Below are 22,080 nucleotides of genomic sequence, written 5' to 3' on the forward strand. Positions count from 1 at the left end.
CTTAAATATGCCAATAGTAGAGCAGAGTATCCTCCAATCTAAATTTCCCTTTAGATGGTGTGGGAAGGAATTGGCCTATTTGGGAATAAGGTTGACAGCAGAGATGGGTGACCTGTTTGAGGCCAACTATATCCCCATATTAAATAAAATCAAACAACATTTGGAAAGGTGTCAATATAAAGCTCTATCATGGATAGGTAGAATAAATGTAGTTAAAATGTTTATCTTACCAATTTTTACTTATACATGCCAAATGATCCCAATAGCGTTACCACAGGTCTATCTAAGCAAACTTAAAACTATGATTAAAAGATTTATATGGAAAAAAAAAGCGGCGAGGGTGGCACTGAACACTTTGATAAGAAGTAAAGATAGGGGAGGGTTGGCAATGCCTGATTTTAAAAAGTATTATGAGGCCATAGCAATCTCACGAATCCCGGATTGGATACACAATAAAAAGGGAAAGGATTGGGTGGAATTAGAAATTAAGTTAAGTAGAAGGGAATTAGGGGAAATAATATGGATACCTGCAAAATATAGAGAATTAGGCCATAGCACAAGTACACTGACAAAAAACCTACTTCAGATTTGGGACACAATAAATAAGAGATATAACTGGGAGCACAACTCACCATTAATGCCACTATTGGACACTAAATTTTTTATTCCAGGTCAAGAGGAATATTTATATTATAGTAGATGGGTTAAGAAAGATAATATTAAACTACAGGAGGTGATGGAAGGAAATAGGATATGCACATATGAGGAAATCATAGGGAAATGGGGTCACAAACCATTAGATAAATGGAGATATTATCAATTATATTATTTCACTCAGTCTTTATCACAGCCATTACGGGGTAAGGAACAATTTAGACCATTGGAGAAGCTATTAGTGAACCGTCAATGCCTAGAAAAAAGGATTTCAAAACTTTATAAAATCCTAATAGAAGTAATAGAGCAAAACTACCCCCCCTGCCTAGAAAAGTGGGAAAATGAAATTGGGTCCTTAAGTAATGATCATCATAGAAATAGGATAATTAGACGAACCTACTCGGTTGCTATAGACTCACAAACAAGAGAGATGTCGTATAAACTTTTAACAAGATGGTATATAACCCCACAACAAGGAAATAAAATATGTAGTGAGACCCCCCGGTCATGTTGGAGAGGTTGCTTGGGGGTGGGGTCATTCGCTCATATATGGTGGCAGTGCCCCAAGATGCAGACATTTTGGGATAAAATAATAAAAGCTATTTTTTAAATAACAGGTGAACGGATTAGGAGGGATCCATGGGTATGCTTATTTCACGACCTGGAATAAGGGGAGAGGGAGTATGGGTATTCCTTGATCCCCTGTTTATTGAACGCTGCTAAATCATTGATACCGCAAAGATGGAAAAGATCTGATCCTCCCTCGATGAGGGAGTGGGTAGAAAGATTAGAAAGGACACAAATTATTGAAGAGACAATGTACAAATTGGATAATTTGGAGGGGAGGTACCAGAATAAGTGACACCTTTGGGTACAATATGGAAAAACTGAAAACTATTTGAAGATGCTGGAATGTTAGTTAAAAAGAAACCCCTGGGTAAGGATCGAGTGAGAGAGGGGTGGGGAGGGGGGGGGGGGGGTTCGGGGGTGGGGGAGGGAAAAGGAAGACCACTCTTAAAAGAAATGATGTTGTATTTATTACTATGTGAAATGGTTTATATATACTATGGTTGTGTGTAAATTTTGTAAAACCTCAAAAATAAAGAATAATAAAAAAAAAAGAGTTGTAATATAAGACAGTTTGGTACATACAAAATATGTCAGAGAGTCTATGGCACCTCAATGGCCACAGAGAGCTGACTCCATGTGCAACAGGACAGCTTGGAGCTAAAACATGCTACTCAGATACACGACATTTTCACTGGTGCAGTTTCCTATTTATTATCAGAAGATAACATGTTAAGTAGGCTGCGGGTCAGAGGCTGTGGAGGCGCCTGCCAGCCAGTTGGACCAGACCTTGTCATATTTTTGCGGGCAACCCCTATTAACATAGCAGTCTTTGTAAAGAGGCAGGCTGCCGTTGACCAGTTTTTTCCACAGGGAGAGAGGAGGAGGAGTTGGCTTACGCCCGCTGAGGGCTATGGCCTTGCGGGCGTAGAAGAGAAGTAGCCCAACCAGGGCGATATGGAGGTGACCTGTGTTATGACCCTTAGTATCTCCTTCCAATAGTCGACAATGGCTGGGCAGGTCCAAAAAATATGAGTGAAGTCCCCCGGTATTGTCCCACAACGCCAACACCCCGGGGGGGAGGCGGGGTTCATTTTATGCTCGGTGGACCATCTTAAACTGTATTAGCCGGTCTCTCAGGGAGACCAGGGATCTGAAAGGGAAGTCCCACATGTCATCCCAATCATCATTATCAAAGGTGGGAATGTCGTGCACCCATTTGTCTCTGAGTTTTATTTTTATTATAGTTATTTATTATATTTTATATATGTATGTGTGTATATATATATATATATATATATATATATATATATATATATATATATATTATATTAAAATGTATGATTTCATATTTCAAATTTTATCATACCCGGGATGTCCATTAGACTCTTGTTTGATTTAAGTGAATTATTTCTAATGCCGCGTACACACGTAGCCAACTATCCGGCGGACTTAGTCTGATGGACTTCCCGCTGGACTGTCCGCCGGACTTTCCGAACAAGCTACTTACCCACACACGGCACTTTTTCAGCGGACTAATACGCTGTACTAAGTCCGCCGGACTATCCGCCGTACTTTTGAAATGAACAGACTCGCCCACACACGCGGAGGAAAGTCCGCTCATTTTGAGCGCGTCTCCAGGTAGCCGGGGCCAGTGAAGGAGGCGTCGCTGGCCCCGTCACCTAGTATGGACTTAAAGGGGAATCCCTATGCTGAAAAATCAGAGTGGGGGTCCTCCCCTAGGTCCATAACAGACCCTTATCTGAGCACGCTACCCGGCCGGCCAGGAAAGGGGGTGGGGACGAGCGAGCGCCCCCCCCCCGAGCCGTACCAGGCCACGTGCCCTCAACATGGGGGGTGCCTTGGGGAAGGGGGGCCGTGCGGCCCCCCCACCCCAAAGGACCTTGTCCCCATGTTGATGAGGACAAGGGCCTCTACCCGACAACCCTGGCCGTTGGTTGTCGGGGTCTGCAGGCGGGGGGCCCCCGGATTCCGGCCCACCACCCTATGTGAATGAGTATGGGGTACAATGTACCCCTACCCATTCACCTGTGAAAAAAAAGTAAAAAAAAAACACAACACAAATAGTTTATTGCACAGCTCCGGTGGTCTTCTTCCGTCTTCGGGGGTCTTCTCGCCGGACTCCTCCGCTATCTTCTGCTCTTTTGCTAGCTCTTTCACTAGCGGAGGAGCTTTCTTCTTCGCCGCCGCCCTCTTCTTCCGACTTCGAGGGTCTTGTCCTCCTCTTTGGGAGTCTTGTCCCCCTCTTCGGTTCTTCTTGCCGGGCCACCGCGCCTTCTTCTAGCTCTTTTACAAGCGGTCTTCTGTCGCCGTCTTCTGTTCTTCTCTTCTGGAAATGTTGCCTCGTCGCTGTCTCCGGTCACAATGGCAGGGACGCGGCGTGCGGCGACTTATATATGGACATCATCGGATGATGTCCCCGCCCATTATGATGTTACAGTCCCAGAGAATGCTGGGAGAACGGGGAGATGCCGATGTAAACAGCATCACCCCGTTCTGCCTAACAACAGGTGACACTGATCTCTTCTCCCTGTGATTGGAGCAGAGATCAGTATTCTGTAAATCACAGCCACGCCCCCCACAATTATAAACACACCTCTAGGACACACTTAACCCCTACACTGCCACCTCCTGGTTAACCCCCTCAATGACAGTGTCATTTACACAGGAATCAGTGCACTTGTATAGCACTGATTGCTGTATAAATGACAACGGTCCCAAAAATGTGTCCGCCATAATGTCACAGGCACAATAAAAATCGTTGATCGCCGCCATTATGATCCGATAAGACGCATTCCGACGGATTCTCCGACCGTGTGTACGCGGCATTAAAGTGGTTGTATACTCATTTTTTTTTTACTTTTACCTACAGGAAAGCCTATAATAAGGCTTACCTGTAGGTAAAAAAATATTTCCTAAACCTGTACGGTTTAGGAGATATTCCCCTCGGTATGCGCCGCTGACTGCAGCGGCGCATGCGCACAAGGGGATTCTCGGCTGAAAGTCCGGCAGTGGCCGGCCCGGCCAGGATGAAATCTCCCGCGCGCATGCGCGGGAGTGACGATATCGCAGCTCCGGCCACTCACAGCGCTGGAGCCGCGATACCCGGAAGAAATGCCTTGTTGGAGCATGTCAGCTCCCTCGGCGTGGATCGGGCCAGATGTCGGGGCCTCGTTCTAAGGTAAGTATTTCATATTGAGCTAGTATGCGGTGCATACTAGCTCATTATGCCTTTTGCTTTGCAGGTGGTAAAAAAATAAATAAATTAGCGGGTTTACTACCGCTTTAATAACCAGACCAATTTTCAGCTTTCGGTGCTCTCACATTTTGAATGACAATTGCTCAGTCATGCAACACTGGACCCATATGAAATTTTTGTCCCTTTTTCACACAAATGGAGCTTTCTTTTGGTGGTATTTAATCACCGCTCGGTTTTTTATTTTTTGTGCTATAAAAGAAAAAATACAGAAAATTCTGTAAAAAAATGAATTTTTCTTTGTTTCTGTTATAAAATTTAGCAGATTAGTAATTTTTTCTTCATAAATTTTGGCCAAAATTTATACTACTACATATCTTTGGTAAAAATAAGTACAAATTGGTGGATATTATTTGGTCTTTGTGAAAGTTATAAAGTCCACAAGCTATGGTGCCAATATCTGAAAATTTATCACACTTTTAGTAATAGGCATGATGAGTTTTTTGAAGTTGTCATTTTTTCCCACAATTCTTTGCAAAATCAAGATTTTTTTTACTTTTTTTTTTTCACAAAATTGTCATATTATCAGTTTATTTCTCACACACAGCATATGCATACCACAAATTACACCCCAAAACACATTCTGCTATTACTCCCGAGTACGGTGATACCACATGTGTGAGGCTTTTACACAGTGTGGCCACATACAGAGGCCCAACATGCAGGGAGCGCCATCAGACGTTCTGGAGCACCCAGGACAATTCTGACATTTCTCTCCTACATGTAAAAATCATCATTTATTTGCTAGAAAATTACATAGAATCCCAAAACATTCTATATTTTTTTTAGCAAACACCCTGGAGAATACAATGGTGGTCGTTGCAATTTTTTATCTCGCACGGTATTTGCGCAGCAATTTTTCAAATGCTTTTTTTTGGAAAAAAAACAGTTTTGTGCTTAAAAAAAAAAACGCAGTAAAGTTAGCCCAATGTGAAAGATGAAGTTACGCTGAGTAAATGGATACCTAACATGTCACTCTTCAAAATTGCACACGCTCGTGGAATGGCGCCAAACGTCGCTACTTAAAAATCCCCATAGGCGACGATTTACATTTTTTTTACTGGTTATATGTTTTGAGTTACAGAGGAGGTCTAGAATTATTGCTCTCACTCTAACGTTCGCCGCGATACCTCACATGTGTGGTTTGAACACCGTTTTCATATGTGGGCGGGACTTACGTATGCGTTTGCTTCTGCATGCGAGCACATGGGGACAGGGGTGCTTTAAAAAACAAATTTTTTTTTTATTGTTCATTTTACTTTATTTATTTTAGTTTGACATTTTTTTCCCAAAAACAAATTTTTGGATCACTTTTATTCCTATTACAAGGAATGTAAACATCCCTTGTAATAGGAATATGGCATGACAGGTCCTCTTTACAGTGAGATATGGGGTCAATAAGACCCCGCATCTCACCTCTAAGCTGGGAAGCCTGAAAAATAAAAAGATTCTGGCTTTGATCGTATTGGCGAGTCGGTAGAAGCACCGGAGGGGGGGGGGGGATGTCTATGGCTGGGTATTAGAGGGTATCACTGACTATGGCCGGGTATGGCTGGGTATCTCCGAGTATGGCTTGGTATCTCCGGGTATGGCTGGGTATCTCCGGGTATGGCTGGGTATCTCAGAGTATGGCGTTGCAGAGTATTGCGTTGCAGAGCATTGCAGGGTATTGACGGGTGTTGCAGAGCATTGCAGAGTGTTGCAGGGTATTGGCAGGTGTTACAGAGCATTGCAGAGTGTTGCAGGGTATTGGCGGGTGTTGCAGAGTGTTGCAGGGTATTGGCGGGTGTTGCAGAGCATTGCAGAGTGTTGCAGGGTATTGGCGGGTGTTGCAGAGCATTGCAGAGTGTTGCAGGGTATTGCAGAGTGTTGCAGGGTATTGGCGGGTGTTGCAGAGTGTTGCAGGGTATCACCGACTATGGCTGGGTATGGCTGGGTATCTCCAAGTATGGCTGGGTATCTCCGAGTATGGCTGGGTATCTCAGGGTATGGCTGGGTATCTCAGAGTATGGCGTTGCAGAGTATTGCGTTGCAGAGCATTGCAGGGTATTGGCGGGTGTTGCAGAGCATTGCAGAATGTTGCAGGGTATTGGCAGATGTTACAGAGCATTGCAGAGTGTTACAGGGTATTGGCGGGTGTTGCAGAGTGTTGCAGGGTATTGGCAGGTGTTGCAGAGCATTGCAGAGTGTTGCAGGGTATTGGCGAGTGTTGCAGGGTATTGGCGAGTGTTGCAGGGTATTGCAGAGCGTTGCAGGGTATTGCAGGGCGTTGCAGAGTGTTGCAGGGCGTTGCAGAGTGTTGCAGGGCGTTGCAGAGTGTTGCAGGGCATTGCAGAGTGTTGCAGGGCATTGCAGAGTGTTGCAGGGCATTGCAGAGTGTTGCAGGGCATTGCAGAATGTTGCAGGGTATTGGCGGGTGTTGGCGGGTGTTGCAGAGCATTGCAGAGTGTTGCAGGGTATTGGCAGGTGTTGCAGAGCATTGCAGAGTGTTGCAGGGTATTGGCCGGTGTTGCAGAGCATTGCAGAGTGTTGCAGGGTATTGGCGGGTGTTGCAGAGTGTTGCAGGGTATTGCAGAGTGTTGCAGGGTATTGCAGGGTATTGCAGGGTATTGCAGAGTGTTGCAGGGTATTGCAGAGTGTTGCAGGGTATTGCAGAGTGTTGCAGGGTGTTGCAGAGTGTTGCAGAGCATTGCAGAGTGTTGCAGGGTATTGGCGGGTATTGCAGGGTATTGGCGGGTGTTGCAGGGTATTGCAGAGTGTTGCAGAGTATTGCAGAGTAATGGCAGGGAATTGAGGGGTTAATTTTAGGTGAGCAGCGATGTGGGCACTGCAGATGCAGCCCACAGTGCTGCTGACACTGATCTCTTCCCCCTCCGCTGTACCGATCGGTACAGAGAGGGGGAGGGAGGAACCGGCGTCATAACATGACGCCGGTTTGTTTACAAGTGATCACTCCGTCATTTGACGGAGCGATCACGTGGTAAACGGCCGCGATGAGCGGGCGTTTACCGTGATCCGTGATGCGCCGGGTCCTGTGGATCCATCCAACCTCATCCATCCATCCATCCTCAGCAATACTAATCCATTCATCCATCCATGCTCAGGCATCCCATCCAAAATTAGCTGTACCCAGCCATACTCAGCCGTAGCCAGCCATACTCAACTGTACGCAGTCGTACACAGCCAGACCCAGCCATACCCAGCCATACTCAGCCATACCCAGTCATACCCAGCCGTACTCAGCCATACCCAGCCATACTCAATCGTACTCAGCCATATCCAGCCATACTCAATCGTACTCAGTCATACCCAGCCGTACCCAGCCGTACTCAGCCATACTCAATCGTACTCAGTCATACCCAGCCGGACCCAGCCATACCCAGCCATACCCAGCCATACTCAATCGTGCTCAGTCATACTCAGCCATACCCAGCCATCCCATCTATACTCAGCCGTACCCAGCCATACTCATTCATGCTCAGCCATCCCCATCCACGGCTCATCCATCCCCATTCATGCTCATCCATACCACATCCATGGCACTACAGTGCCTCACAAAAGTGTAATAGGTAGTCAAATTAAATTTGAAACTTATGTCCCTAGAACACCTGATGGTGCTCCCTGCATATTGGTCTTCTGTATGTGGTCACGCTGTGGAAAAGTCTCAAACATGTGGTATTGCCATACTCAGGAGGAGTAGGAGAATCGATTTTGGGGTGTAATTTTTGCCATGTACATGTTATGTGTTAGAAATATTGTGTAAATGGACAACGTTGTGTAAAATAAATGCGTTCTAATTTCCTTTACACATTTTCCAAAAACTTATAGAAAAAAAAAAATGACATGTTCAAAAGACTTGATATGCCTCATAGATTATAAATTGGGTTGTTTTCTTTCCAAAATTGTGTAATTTTTGGGGCGTTTCCATTGTTTTGGTTCTCCAGGGCCTTCAAAAATGTAAGAGGTAGTCAAGAAATGATATGTGTAATTTATGCCCCAAGAATGCCTGATGGCGCTCCCTGCTGTTGGGCCTCTATGTGGCCACGCTATGTAAAAGTCTCACACATGTGGTATCGCCATACTCAGGAGCAGTAGTAGCATGTGTTTTGGGGTGTAATTTGTGGTATGCATATGCTGTGTGTGAGAAATAACCTGCTAATTTAACAATTTTGTGAAAAAAAGAAAAGAAAATCTTGATTTTGCAAAGAATTGTGGGAAAAAATGACAACTTCAAAAAACTCATCATGCCTCTTACTAAACACCTTGGAATGTCTACTTTCCAAAAAGGAGTCATTTGGGGGGTATTTGTACTTTTCTGGCATGTTAGGGTCTCAAGAAATGAGATAGGCCGTCAGTACTTCAGGTGTGATCAATTTTCAGAGATTGGCACCATAGCTTGTGGACTCTATAACTTTCACAAAGACCAAATAATACACACCGATTTGGGTTATTTTTAGCAAAGATATGTAGTGGTATAGATTTTGGCCAAAATATATGAAGAAAAATTACTAATTTGCTAAATTTTATAACAGAAACAAAAAAAATGAACTTTTTACAGAATTGTTCGGTCTTTTTTCTTTTATAGCGCAAAAAATAAAAAACCCACTGGTGATTAAATACCACCAAAAGAAAGCTCTATTTGTGTGAAAAAAGTACAAAAATTTCAAATAGGTACAGTGTTGTATAACTGAGTAATTGTCATTCAAAATGGGAGAGCACCAAAATCTGAAAATTGGTCTGGTTATTAAGGGGGTTTAAGTGCCCAGTGGTCAAGTGGTTAATATATTTTGTGAGCACAGTTGGCAGATTACTTACTGGTAGGATATTCTGTACCCAGAAAAGTAGGGTTGTTCAGCTTTATTAAGCATCTAGGCAGAAACGTGACTTTTTGTGCTGGAGAGAATGAATGAGCTGTCAAATTCGTTCACTTATTGTTTTTCCTTTATTCTTTCCTGCAAGCATAAATACTGTAACAAAACAAAGAAATGGCTTTGTCCTCATTCCTATCTATAGGTTCATAGACAACTAATCCATAATTACAGTAGCTGGTGTTGGCTAACTGTCCTTGCATTTTAATTTAAAATACAGTATCAATACAGTAGCAAGAATTGTAGTTATAAATGCTTGAATATAAATTTCTAGATTTTGGACTCACACATTTTCATAGGATGGCGGGGTATTTGATGGAACTTAGTTTGTAAATGCCTCCTTCAGTAAGTATTTTATATCACATTCAATGGTTTAGGGATGATTGATTATATGTGTGCTTGAATGTGGAGACCATAACAAAATATTATTTCCATCAAGCCAGTCATTGAATTGAATGCCAAATGCCATTTGCCAAATCTATTGATTAAGTTGATCACAGATGAAATTGTAATGTATAATGTTCATTACCAGAAGTAGGTATTAAACTGTTGAAATACAGATGGAGCAAGTCAGTACCATTTATATTAAAATTGCGTTTCACATAGGGAGGGTGGCTGAATAAAGCAATCCTCAGCTTAGAGAAACATAAAAGCTTTCGAATTTATGTCAGAATCTGTCAGGAAAGAGATTCATCTCCCTAAAAAAATAAAAATAAAAAAAAAAGCGAGTCAAATACAGCATACAGTACATGTCCTTTCAGGCAAACCACATATATCTGAAAATATTCTGAGATGCATTTGAAATGCATTCACAATCTTTTAAATGGAGTCATAGGAGGAAAGTGAGGGACAGTAAAAGCAAGAATAAATTACCATTAGGTCTAGTGGAGACCTCAAACATTGGATTCCATATCCCTCAAGACAACTTAACAAGTTGGTTTCCGAAGCAAATGCTCATGTAGACCAGCCCTTGATTTATTCCCTTTTAGGTAATTAAGGCTCTTATATACCCAGTGGTGTATTTAGGTTTTGTGCTTCCCTAGGCCTGACTAAACTCGTGCACCCCCCAATTTAAATATGACCCACCCCTTCCAGTCAAGGCCACACCCCTTGCTGTTTAAGACCCGCCCTAAGATAGACTCCCTTAATTTGCATAGATTTCCTCTTACTATCTGCTTGGCTATGGGGCAGGAAGTGAAAGGAAATCTCTGCAATGGGACTGGGATGGTAAAAGATAAACTGACGGGGTAAAACCCTCCCTTACTCTTTCCAAAATGAAAAAAAAAAAGTGTTGCCTATAGTTCTACTTTAAACACAAATTTCTCATAATCTTATGGAGAGGACCAAGAAGATATAACCATGCCATTGGTGCAGCAGAAAACATATAGCACAGTGAGGAGGGTTTGTGGTCCAGGATGATAGGACAGTCAAAATTAGAAATGGTGCCCCCCCCCCCCCCAAGTTGCCAGCTGCCCGCATACCGAAAGCAGATGCTTTATGGGAGAGCTAGACTTATTTGCCTCTCAGCCCAGTCCGCCCAATAAGACTGGTGCTACACTAACAGCGCAAGCCAGGGGGGACTCTTTCTGTGCTGCCCCTTTTGCAAACTGCTGCCCTAGGCCTGGGCCTTGTCAGCCTAGGCCGGGATACAGCATTGAATATACCCATTCCACATTGATTTCAGAGCACAGTTGTGATTATTAAAGCACAATAGTTGAAGTTAAAGAGCAAGTCCACCCAAATGTAAAGTATCTGTTATAGGTGGGATCTCAAGCACTGGAACTTTACCATAGCCCCAAAAGTTGTATGTTATGTGATTTTAACTCTGCAGCATCAAGCAAAAACTTAAATATCAGTTTTAGATGTACTGACCCTCTAACTTGTGGACTATTCATGATGTTAAAAACCAAACCCAGTTGTTTGGGTGGTAGCAGACAATTACTGTGAAGACTTTCGCTAGATGCAATTAAAATGTAGAAAGGCAATATCCATCAGCACTCTAAGCCTTACAGTTAATCGGCAGCTCCTTAAACCCTTTCAGATCTTCCCTCTGCTCGAGCATAAATATCTTCAGCTTGAAAATTACTGCTGTGCCACCACTGTGAAGAAGAAAAATTAGTATAAAAGTATTATTCTAAAAAACATGGCTAGATGAAGTCATGTGTTTGTCTTTAAGCTTTTCATAGCTTTCTTCACTCTAACGGTACAGCACCTAAACTGGCCATTGGAACAAATTGCATTATACGCGTGCATCATTCTTTTTAAAACACAGCTTTGCCTGTGTTTTTTTAAACTTTTCGGGCAGACCAGACAGGTTTTAATTCCGAATAGATCCCCATGAAGATATCTTTTAGACTTGTATGCTATTGTTCAATAATTTTATATCACTCAATAAATTTAGCATAAAATGTGGTTGCTTCTCGCCTAGAACACACAGATGTATGCAGCAGGCTCCAGTTTCTGAATAATGATGCCTTGCTCTGTTGCTACTTTATCAGTACTAGCAAAAGTGTACCCATTCCAGACAAATAATGATGGTTATATTAAAAGTGATGCTAAAAAGTGTTTTAGCGGGAAGCTTGTGAAGGGGAGGCGTGCGGAAGGTATGCCTAGGGCAGTATGTGAAGGGTAGGCATGCAGGGGGTATAGCAGTGGGCAGTGTGTACAAGACAGGTGTGCTGAGGGTATGACAGGGGGAATATGTGTGAGGGAGGAGTGTGGGGGATAAGTCAGGGGGCAGTATATGCAGAGAAGAAGTTCAATATGTAATTGAACTGCAGTGCGTTCTTTTTGTGAACAAATTATATAAATAGATGTAGTTACATAGAAAGGGTGCAAGCTGTTACACAGTAATCACTGCCTCTCAGTGACAACCTTCCTTGTATATCCTAATGGGTTGTAATCTTTTTTTTAAAGATTGTTGATCTGAACATTTTGTTAATACCTTGTACATCAGTACTGGGTAGATCTTAGAAAAAGGGGGTATACACCAACATAGCTTGTCCTGAAAATTCAGCTGTTAGTAAAAATGAAAAACTAGCATTCAACTATGTTGATTCTACCCTAGAAATACAGTGTCTCACAAAAGTGATTACACCCCTGACATTTTTGTAAATATTTTCTTCTATCTTTTCATGTGACAACACTGAAGAAACTACATTTTGCTACAATGTAGAGTAGTGAGTGTACAGCTTGTATAACAGTGTAAATTTGCTGTCCCATCAAAATAACTCGAAACACAGTCATTATTGTCTAAACCACTGGCAACAAAAGTGAGTACACCCCTAAGTGAAAATGTCCAAATCGAGCCCAATTAGCCATTTTCCCTCCCCGGTGTCATGTGACTCGTTAGTGTTACAAGGTCTCAGATGTGAAAGGGGAACAGGTGTGTTAACTTTTTTGTTATCACTCTCACTCTCTCATACTGGTCACTGGAAGTTCAACATGGTACCTCATAGCAAAGAACTCTCTGAGGATCTGAAAAAAAGAATTGTTGCTCTACATACGGATGGTTTAGGCCAAAGATTGCGAACCTTGGCACTCCAGATGTTTTGGAACTACATTTCCCATGATCCTCAACTACACTGCAGAGTGCATGAGCATTATGGGAAATGTAGTTCCAAAACATCTGGGGTGCCAAGGTTTGCCATCACTGGCCCAGGATATAAGAAGATTGCCAAGACCCTGAAACTTAGTTGCAGCATGGTGGTCAAGACCATAGAGCAGTTTAACAGGACAGGTTCCACTCAGCACAGGCCTTTCCATGGTCAACCAAAGAAGCTGAGTGCACATGCTGAACGTCATATCCAGAGGTTGTCTTTGGGAAAGGGGTAGGGGGTCAGCCTGTCAGTGCTCAGAGCATACGCCACACACTGCATCAAAATGGTCTGCATGGTTGTCATCGCAGAAGGAAGCCTCTTCTAAAAATGATGCACGAGAAAGCCCACAAACAGTTTGCTGAAGACAAGCAGACTAAGGACATGGATTACTGGAACCATGTCCTATGGTCTGATAAGACCAAGATAAACTTATTTGGTTCAGATGGTGTCAAGAGTGTGTGGCGGCAACCAGGTGAGGAGTACAAAGGCAAGTGTGTCTTGCCTGCAATCAAGCATGGTGGTGGGAGTGTCATGGTCTGGGGCTGCATGAGTGCTGCCAGCACTGGGGAGCTACAGTTCATTGAGGAAACCATGAATGCCAACATGTACTGTGACATACTGAAGCAGAGCATGATCCCCTCCCTTCATAGATTGATATTCAAACATGATAACAACCCCAAACACACCTCCAAGATGACCACTGCCTTGCTAAAGAAGCTGAGTGTAAAGGTGATGGACTGGCCAAGCATGCCTCCAGACCTAAACCCTATTAAGCATCTGTGGGGCACTCTCAAACGGAAGGTGGAGGAGCGTAAGGTCTCTAAGATCCACCAGCTCCGTGATGTCGTCATGGAGGAGTGGAAGAGGACTCCAGTGACAACCTGTGAAGCTTTGGTGAACTCCATGCCCAAGAAGGTTAAGACAGTGCTGGAAAATAATGGTGGTCACACAAAATATTGACACTCTGGGTCCAAGTTGGACATTTTCACTTAGGGGTGTGTACTCACTTTTGTTGCCAGCGGTTTAGACATTAATGGCTGTGTTGAGTTATTTTGAGGGGACAGCAAATGTATACTATTATACAAGCTGTACACTCGCTACATTGTAGCAAAGTGTAATTTTTTCAGTGTCACATGAAAAGATATAATAAATGATTTACAAAAATGCGAGGGGTGTGCTCACTTTTGTGAGATACTGTGCATCAGGACATGATCACACAACGTGATTTAACAATTCTTGTACATCAATATGTTCTGTTGTGCACTTTCCCAGACTTCACATTTGTGTTTAGTATTGTCTATGCCATAGTTGTTAATATTCACATAACAATTTAATATGCAACTGGCCTAAAGATTATATAAATTTTAGTTATTTCTCCAAGGTAAATAAAACACTACTAAAATACTGTATGAAGTCCGACTTGCACTGGGGTCCATGCAGCCGGGGAAGACCCCTGGAGAGGATGGGATACCCCCGGAATTTTATAAGCACTACCTGGAGGAGGTGTCAGTTAGAATGCATGATATGCTTACCGCGTCCCTCCGGGAGGGAGATCTTCCTCCATCTATGGCACAAGCCATCATAGTGGTGATCCCTAAACCTGGGAAGGACCCCCAGCTGTGCTCGTCATACCGACCCATCTCCCTGCTCAACTCGGACGCGAAGGTGCTGACCAAAATCCTTGCCAGGCGACTGAATGAGGTTATACTTACCTTGATCCATGAGGATCAGTCTGGCTTTATGCCAGGGAAGGGGACGGATATTAATATTCGCAGGCTTTTTACTGTCTTGGCCTCGGGGGATGCAGAAGGCGGGGAGGAGGTTGTGGCCTCCCTGGACGCGGAGAAGGCCTTTGACTCCGTGGAGTGGGACTATTTGTGGGCAGTCCTTCGTAGATTTGGATTCGGTCCAGCCTTTATCTCGTGGGTCAGGGCGGTGTACAGAGCTCCCACGGCCAGAGTGCGTACGGGTGCGGTCCTCTCCCCGCTCTTTCCCCTCCACAGGGGAACCAGGCAGGGGTGCCCCCTGTCCCCAGGGCTTTTTGCACTGGCAATTGAACCTATGGCGGCTCTCCTCCGCTCCTCTCCTGAGGTTCGGGGTATTGCCCGGGGTCCTTTGCAGGAAAAAGTTTCGTTATACGCTGATGATACCTTGTTGTATCTCAAGGACGACGGAGCCTCCCTACAGGCGGCATTGTCGCATATCGACCGGTTTGGACAGTTCTCGGGTATACGCATAAACTGGGCGAAATCAATTTTATTCCCACTACATGATGGTGCGGGTGGTTCCCGGGTGGATGGGCAACTGCAGAGGGTTTCTCAATTTAAATATCTGGGAGTGGAAATACACAGAGACTTGAAACAATTTATTACCCTTAACCTGAGTCCGGTGGTCACCCAGTTGACCCAGAGGTGTATTGGGTGGAGGTCCTTGCCGCTTTCACCAGTGGGACGGGTCAATTTAATTAAAATGTCGGTTCTTCCTCGGTTTACCTATCTCTTCCGTCAGACCCCAGTCCACATCCCGCTTAGATTCTTTAAGAAACTAGATGGCATTGTCTCGTCCTTCGTTTGGAATGGTAGGCACCCTAGAATAGCTAAAACAACCCTCCAACGGCCCCTTGTGCGTGGCGGTCTGGCACTGCCCTGTTTTCTGAAATATTACTGGGCGGCAGTCCTAGTGACTGTCAGGTGGTGGCTCTCCGAGGGCCCAGTCAACCCTGCGTCCTCGTTGGAGGCGGCGTTGTTGGGCTCTTATGCGGATTTCAGGAACCTGATCTATAGGGGACCCCGATCTAACCCTGGGATAACTCTTCCGATGCGTACGACTCTTAAAATATGGGATCTGGTGAACAAAAGGTTGGTGGGCGCAGGGGTGTGGGCCCCGGGGACTCCCCTCTGGGGGAACCCCCGCTTGCCCCATTTTCAATCCATCCCTGATCCGATTGTTTGGGCCAGGCATGGAGTTACAACACTAGGGGACATAGTGTCTCAGGGGCAGCTACTCTCCTTCGATGCTATTAAACAGGCCAGGGACCTCCCGAACCATATGTTTTTCAGATTTCTGCAGTTGCGACACGCCTTCCGATCTCAATTCCCATCTAGAGTGACTCTGGGGGTGTCGGCGGTGGAGGAGGCGCTTGGTCCTGCGGGGGAGGGACGCGCACACTGTCCACGATGTATGCCGCGCTGACCGTATTGGACGAGACTAGGATCTCCCATTTGTTTGAGCTCTGGCAAGGTGACATTCCGGAGCTTACTGAGGAGGACTGGGAGGAGGGTTTACAGCAATACCTGACCCTGGCGATTTCTGCAAGGGATAGGTTTATACAATTGAAGTTCCTCCACCGGGTATATTTTTCACCGGCACGCCTGGCAAGGATTTACCCTGACCGATTGACTACCTGCCCCAGATGCAACGAAGATGATGCTGACTTTTTTCACATGGTGTGGTCCTGCCCTGGGGTAGTGGGATTTTGGAGGGGGGTCCTGGCCGACATTAATGCTGTGGGGGAGCTTACGATTCCACTTAGCCCGCTACCTCTCCTGCTGGGTATCTGTGATTTTTTGGATATCTCCTGGGGGAAGAAACTGTTTATTTTTTACACTACACTCTATGCGAGGAAAGCAATACTACTGCAATGGAATCAACCTCTCCCTCCTACTAAACAACTGTGGCAGTCCCTGGTGAACGCGGCTTTGCCGCTCTACAAACTCACATATCTGGGCAGGAACTGCCCTGGGAAATTTGGAAAGATTTGGGCGGCGTGGGTTGAGGCGAAGCATTTGACCATTGCTTAGGCTAGGGGGAGTGGGGGGTGGGGGGGGGGGGGGTTTCCCGTTTTTTGTAATTTCTGTGGTTTTTTGTGTAGTGGGGGGAGGTCTCGGGGAGGTGTTGCATTCTATGCTGCAATGATTAGTGACTCTACACACTGTTAAGAACTGTCTGTGCTTTCTATGTGATACAATTTGATTATCTGCCTACTCAAAATATGTATGTACCCTGCTGATGCATGTCTGTTTTCTGTTTTTCTTTTGTTTGAAACATAAATAAAAATCTTTGTTAAAAAAAAAAAAAATACTGTATGAAATGTTAAAAATGTTCCTTTGCTTTCTTAAATTTTTCATCCAGATATTTTTTTAAATATTGAGTAATATTGGGAAGGGTTACAATTTCTGACAGCTTTTATTTCTGTTTGTAATCCCTTTGAGAAGGCTTTCCTTTACTTTCTATCCATGTGTGGTGGTATGGTTGTCACCAGGACAGGAAGACATGGACTTTCCAAAATGAAATAAAACATTTGGCTGTGTATGCCCTTACTTCTACTGAAAATATCTCCTAGTAAAATAACTTTCTAATTAAATGTATTTTACTTAGTCTGTTTACAGCAAACAGTGTTGAAGAAATATTTGAAAATTTGAAGAAAGATGGTTCATCTTTTGCTCAACGACAGTTGCAGGTAAATCTCTTTGAAGTGTTTGCTTTCTTTTATTTTGTAAATTTATTGTACAATTGTGGCCAAAACTTGTAGTACTCCTACACCCTTAGAGCCCATTCACACAGGGGCAACTCCTGATCCGACTTCAGGTCGCCCCTAGTCGCCTCAGGTCGCCTCAGGTCGGACAACATTTAAAAAGCAATGTAAGTGAATGAGAGCCGTCTTAATGCACACTACTGAAGTCGCTCCGACTTCAGAAAAGGTTCCTGTACTACTTCTATCCGACTTGTAGGCGACCGGTACCCATTGATTTCAATGGAGATCGCCTCCAAGTCGGATCTCCGTTTATACGGAGGCGACTTTGACAGAATTATCAGCTCTCAAGGGGGAACTCCACGGCAAATTTCTGAAAAAAATTTGGCGTGGGTTCCCCCTCCGAGAGCATACCAGGCCCTTAGGTCTGGTATGGATTCCAAGGGGAACCCCCTACGCCGAAAAAACGGCGTGGGGGTCTTCCCCAGATCCACACCAGACCCTTATCCGAGCACGCTACCGGGCCGGCCAGGAAAGGGGGTGGGGACGAGCGGGCGGCCCCCCCCCTCCTGAGCCGTACCAGGCCGCGTGCCCTCAACATGGGGGGGTGCCTTGGGGGAGGGGGGGCGTGCGGCCCCCCCACCCCAAAGCACCTTGTCCCCATGTCGATGAGGACAAGGGCCTCTTCCCGACAACCCTGGCCGTTGGTTGTCGGGGTCTGCGGGCGGGGGGCTTATCGGAATCCGGGAGCCCCCTTTAATAAGGGGGCCCCCGGATACCGGCCCCCCACCCTATGTGAATGAGTATGGGGTACAATGTACCCCTACCCATTCACCTGTGGAAAAAAAGTACCAAAAAAAAACACAACACAGGGAAAAAATATTTTATTGCACAGCTCCGGGGGTCTTCCGTCTTCGGGGGTCTTCTCGCCGGACTCCTCCGCTATCTTCTTGTAGCTCTTTTACTAGCGGAGGAGTCCGGCTTTCTTCCTCCCCGCCGCCGGCCTCTTCTCCCGACTTCAGGGGTCTTGTCCCCCTCTTCGGTTCTTCTGCCGGGCCACCGCGCCTTCTTATAGCTCTTTTACAGGCGGTGGCCCGGTCTTCTGCCGCCGCCGCCGCCGCCTTCCGTTCTTCTTCTTCTTCTTCTCCAGGAGATGTTGACACGACGCTCTCTCCGGCCGGAATGCCAGAGCCGCCCTGCGCTGCCACTTATATAGGGACAATGGGGCGGTGTCACATGGGTTGATGTCACATGGGTTGGTCACATGGGTTGATGTCACATGGTAAGGGGGTGGGGTCACCATGTGACATCAACCCATGTGACCAACCCATGTGACATCAACCCATGTGACACCGCCCCATTGTCCCTATATAAGTGGCAGCGCAGGGCGGCTCTGGCATTCCGGCCGGAGAGAGCGTCGTGTCAACATCTCCTGGAGAAGAAGAAGAAGAAGAACGGAAGGCGGCGACGGCGGCGGCGGCGGCGACGACAGAAGACCGGGCCACCGCCTGTAAAAGAGCTATAAGAAGGCGCGGTGGCCCGGCAGAAGAACCGAAGAGGGGGACAAGACCCCCGAAGTCGGGAGAAGAGGCCGGCGGCGGGGAGGAAGAAAGCCGGACTCCTCCGCTAGTAAAAGAGCTACAAGAAGATAGCGGAGGAGTCCGGCGAGAAGACCCCCGGAGCTGTGCAATAAAATATTTTTTCCCTGTGTTGTGTTTTTTTTTGGTACTTTTTTTCCACAGGTGAATGGGTAGGGGTACATTGTACCCCATACTCATTCACATAGGGTGGGGGGCCGGTATCCGGGGGCCCCCTTATTAAAGGGGGCTCCCGGATTCCGATAAGCCCCCCGCCCGCAGACCCCGACAACCAACGGCCAGGGTTGTCGGGAAGAGGCCCTTGTCCTCATCGACATGGGGACAAGGTGCTTTGGGGTGGGGGGGCCGCACGCCCCCCTCCCCCAAGGCACCCCCCCATGTTGAGGGCACGCGGCCTGGTACGGCTCAGGAGGGGGGGGCCGCCCGCTCGTCCCCACCCCCTTTCCTGGCCGGCCGGGTAGCGTGCTCGGATAAGGGTCTGGTGTGGATCTGGGGGGGACCCCCACGCCGTTTTTTCGGCGTAGGGGGTTCCCCTTGGAATCCATACCAGACCTAAGGGCCTGGTATGCTCTCGGAGGGGGAACCCACGCCAAATTTTTTTCAGAAATTTGCCGTGGAGTTCCCCCTTGAGCTCATTCTCTGCTTGGCCTCGGCAAAAGTCGCCTGGCCTGGGGCGACTTGTAAGTCGTCCCAAGTCGGGCTTGAAGTCATCACAAGTCGTTTTGAAGTCGGGCTGTGATCTTAACTCAAGTCGTGTCCAAGTTGCCTGACTCAAGTCGCCTACAAGTCGTGTTGCCCCTGTGTGAATGGGCTCTTAACCAAACTAAAATCCCAATTTGCTATGAAATAAGTTGAACAGACACAAGTTTATTACATCCACCATTTTCCATACATTATACAGCAGACATTTTGCTTTATGACTTTAATCACTTTCTGACCGCTCTATAGCAGTTTTACTGCAGCAGAGCGGCAGCTGTGCGACAGATCACGAATATATTCGCGATCCCGCACATCCGCCCTGGAGTGGGTGCACGTACCACAGGCAGGCAGCTTCTGCTGTGATTATTCACAGCAAAAGCCGATCTACATTTGCTGGTGTCCTATCACATACAGTCCCCCATTGGATAGTGTCCGCTGTGTACTGCGCATGCGCAGTACACAGCACACACAGATTCCGAAAATAGCCGAGGATGAACGACGCCTGCGCCATGAGTCCAGGTTCTAGCCCCACCATCCAAGTGGACATAGAGTAGGAATATAAAAGAGCCGAGCGCAGCGAGGCCGAGCCCGAAGCGTGGCGAGCGAAGCTCGCCCGCGAGGGGCCCTATAATTTTACGAACCCTATGTCCGCTTGGATGGTGGGGCTACCACCTCCACTCATGGCGCAGGCGCTATTCATCTTTGGAGATTTTCCGAAGCTTCTGCTGCCCCGTACTGCGCATGCAGTAACTCACAATGGAGCACCCAGTCAATAACTCCATTGAAACGCTGTTACATCAGGGTTATGGGCTGACCAGAAAGAGTAAGGCTGGCAACAGATGGAACTGGCTGGCACTGGCAGGTGGCACTGGTTGCCACTGGCAGGCACGTGGAACTGCCAGATGGCACCGGCAGGTGACACTGGTTGGCATTGGCAGGTGACACTGGTTTGGAACTGGCAAGTGACACTGGTTTGAAACTGGCAGGTGGCACTATTGGCACTGGCAGGTGGCACTGGCGGTGGCACTGATTGGCAGGTGGCACTGGTTTGGAAGTGGCAGGTGGCCCTGGTTGGTGATGGCAGGTGGCCCTGGTTGGCGGTGGCACTAGTTGTCACTGGCAGATGGCACTGATTCGTGGTGGCACTGGTTGGTGTTGGCAGGTGGCACTGGTTGGCGGTGGCACTAGTTGGCACTGATTGGCGTGGCACTGGCAGGTGGCACTGATTGGTAGTGGCAGGTGGCACTGATTGGCAGTGACACTGGTTGGCACTGGCAGGTGGCACTGATTGGTAGTGGCAGGTGGCACTGATTGGCACTGGCAGGTGGCACTGGTTGGCACTGGTAGGTGGCACTGATTGGCGCTGGCAGGTGGCACTGGCAGATTTCACACGGAGAACTCTGTTACTGAAATGTAACAGAGGAGCTGCCAGAATTGAGCTTAATGTCGAAATGGGTGGTACCCAGCCGGGGTGTGAAACTGACAAGTATCAGAGAGGCGGATATGTCAGATTTGAGCTTGATGTCGGGGTGGGCGGGACCCGGCCTGGGGTGGGCGGGACTCAGCAGCTATCAAACACTGGCCAACGATTGGGCTGCTTAAGAAAAGGGGCGGGCCACATACACGTAGCGGCCCGCCCAGATTCCATTGGCTGGTGTTTGATAGCTGCCGGGTCCCGCCCACCGTGGCCGGGTTCCGCCCACCCCGGCCGGGCCCGCCCACACCGACATCAAGCTGAAATCTGACAGATCCTCCTCTCTCCATTGCTTGTCAGTTTCACACACATAGCGCGGCGTTGCTGAGTGTGGAGGAGGGAGGAGGACGGCAGTCAGTGTTAATGCTGCTGCATGTCTGGGGCATCAATAGTGAGTGGGCTGGTGGCAGCTTAGGCGCCAGGTTGCGATTTCTGGTCTCATTGGCGACCTGGCGCCTGGGGTTTGTCGAGCCCTGCTGTATCCCATAGTTTGTAGACCTTTTACCATTCGTGTAAATTAATCAATATGCTCTTATTTCAATTTTTTGTGCCAAAAATATGTAGCAGAATACATATTGGCTTAAATTTATGAAGATATTTGATTGTTACATTTTTTTATTGCATATGTTTTATAGTAGAATGTAAAAAATATTGTCATTGTCATAATACCACCAAAAGAAAGTTCTATTTGTGGGAAAAAATTACATACATTTTATTTGGCTACAGTGTTGCATGACCTCGCAATGATCAGTTAAAATAATGCAATGGGGTATCACAAAAAATGGCCCATTCATAAAGGGGGTTAATCTTTTGGAGGTCAAGTGGTTAAAATGGAAATGACATGGACATCATTTTTGGAACTCTTATCCCAAT

The 22,080-nt window shown here is 46.4% G+C and overlaps 1 protein-coding gene across 2 annotated transcripts in view; it reads left to right on the plus strand.

Annotated features, from left to right (window-relative positions):
* HIBCH (3-hydroxyisobutyryl-CoA hydrolase) overlaps positions 1 to 22,080 on the plus strand; it is a 215,789-nt gene that overhangs the window by 156,319 nt on the left and 37,390 nt on the right. For both annotated transcript variants that reach the window (XM_077448677.1, XM_077448678.1), the window contains exon 11: positions 17,343 to 17,424. In XM_077448677.1, the coding sequence (XP_077304803.1) occupies positions 17,343 to 17,424 (82 nt within the window). The remainder of the gene's footprint in view (positions 1 to 17,342; positions 17,425 to 22,080) is intronic.

Source organism: Lithobates pipiens, unplaced genomic scaffold, assembly GCF_037356315.1.
Source record: "Lithobates pipiens isolate NorthernLeopardFrog02 unplaced genomic scaffold, aLitPip1_a1.2 Scaffold_22, whole genome shotgun sequence".
Taxonomy (NCBI): domain Eukaryota; kingdom Metazoa; phylum Chordata; class Amphibia; order Anura; family Ranidae; genus Lithobates; species Lithobates pipiens.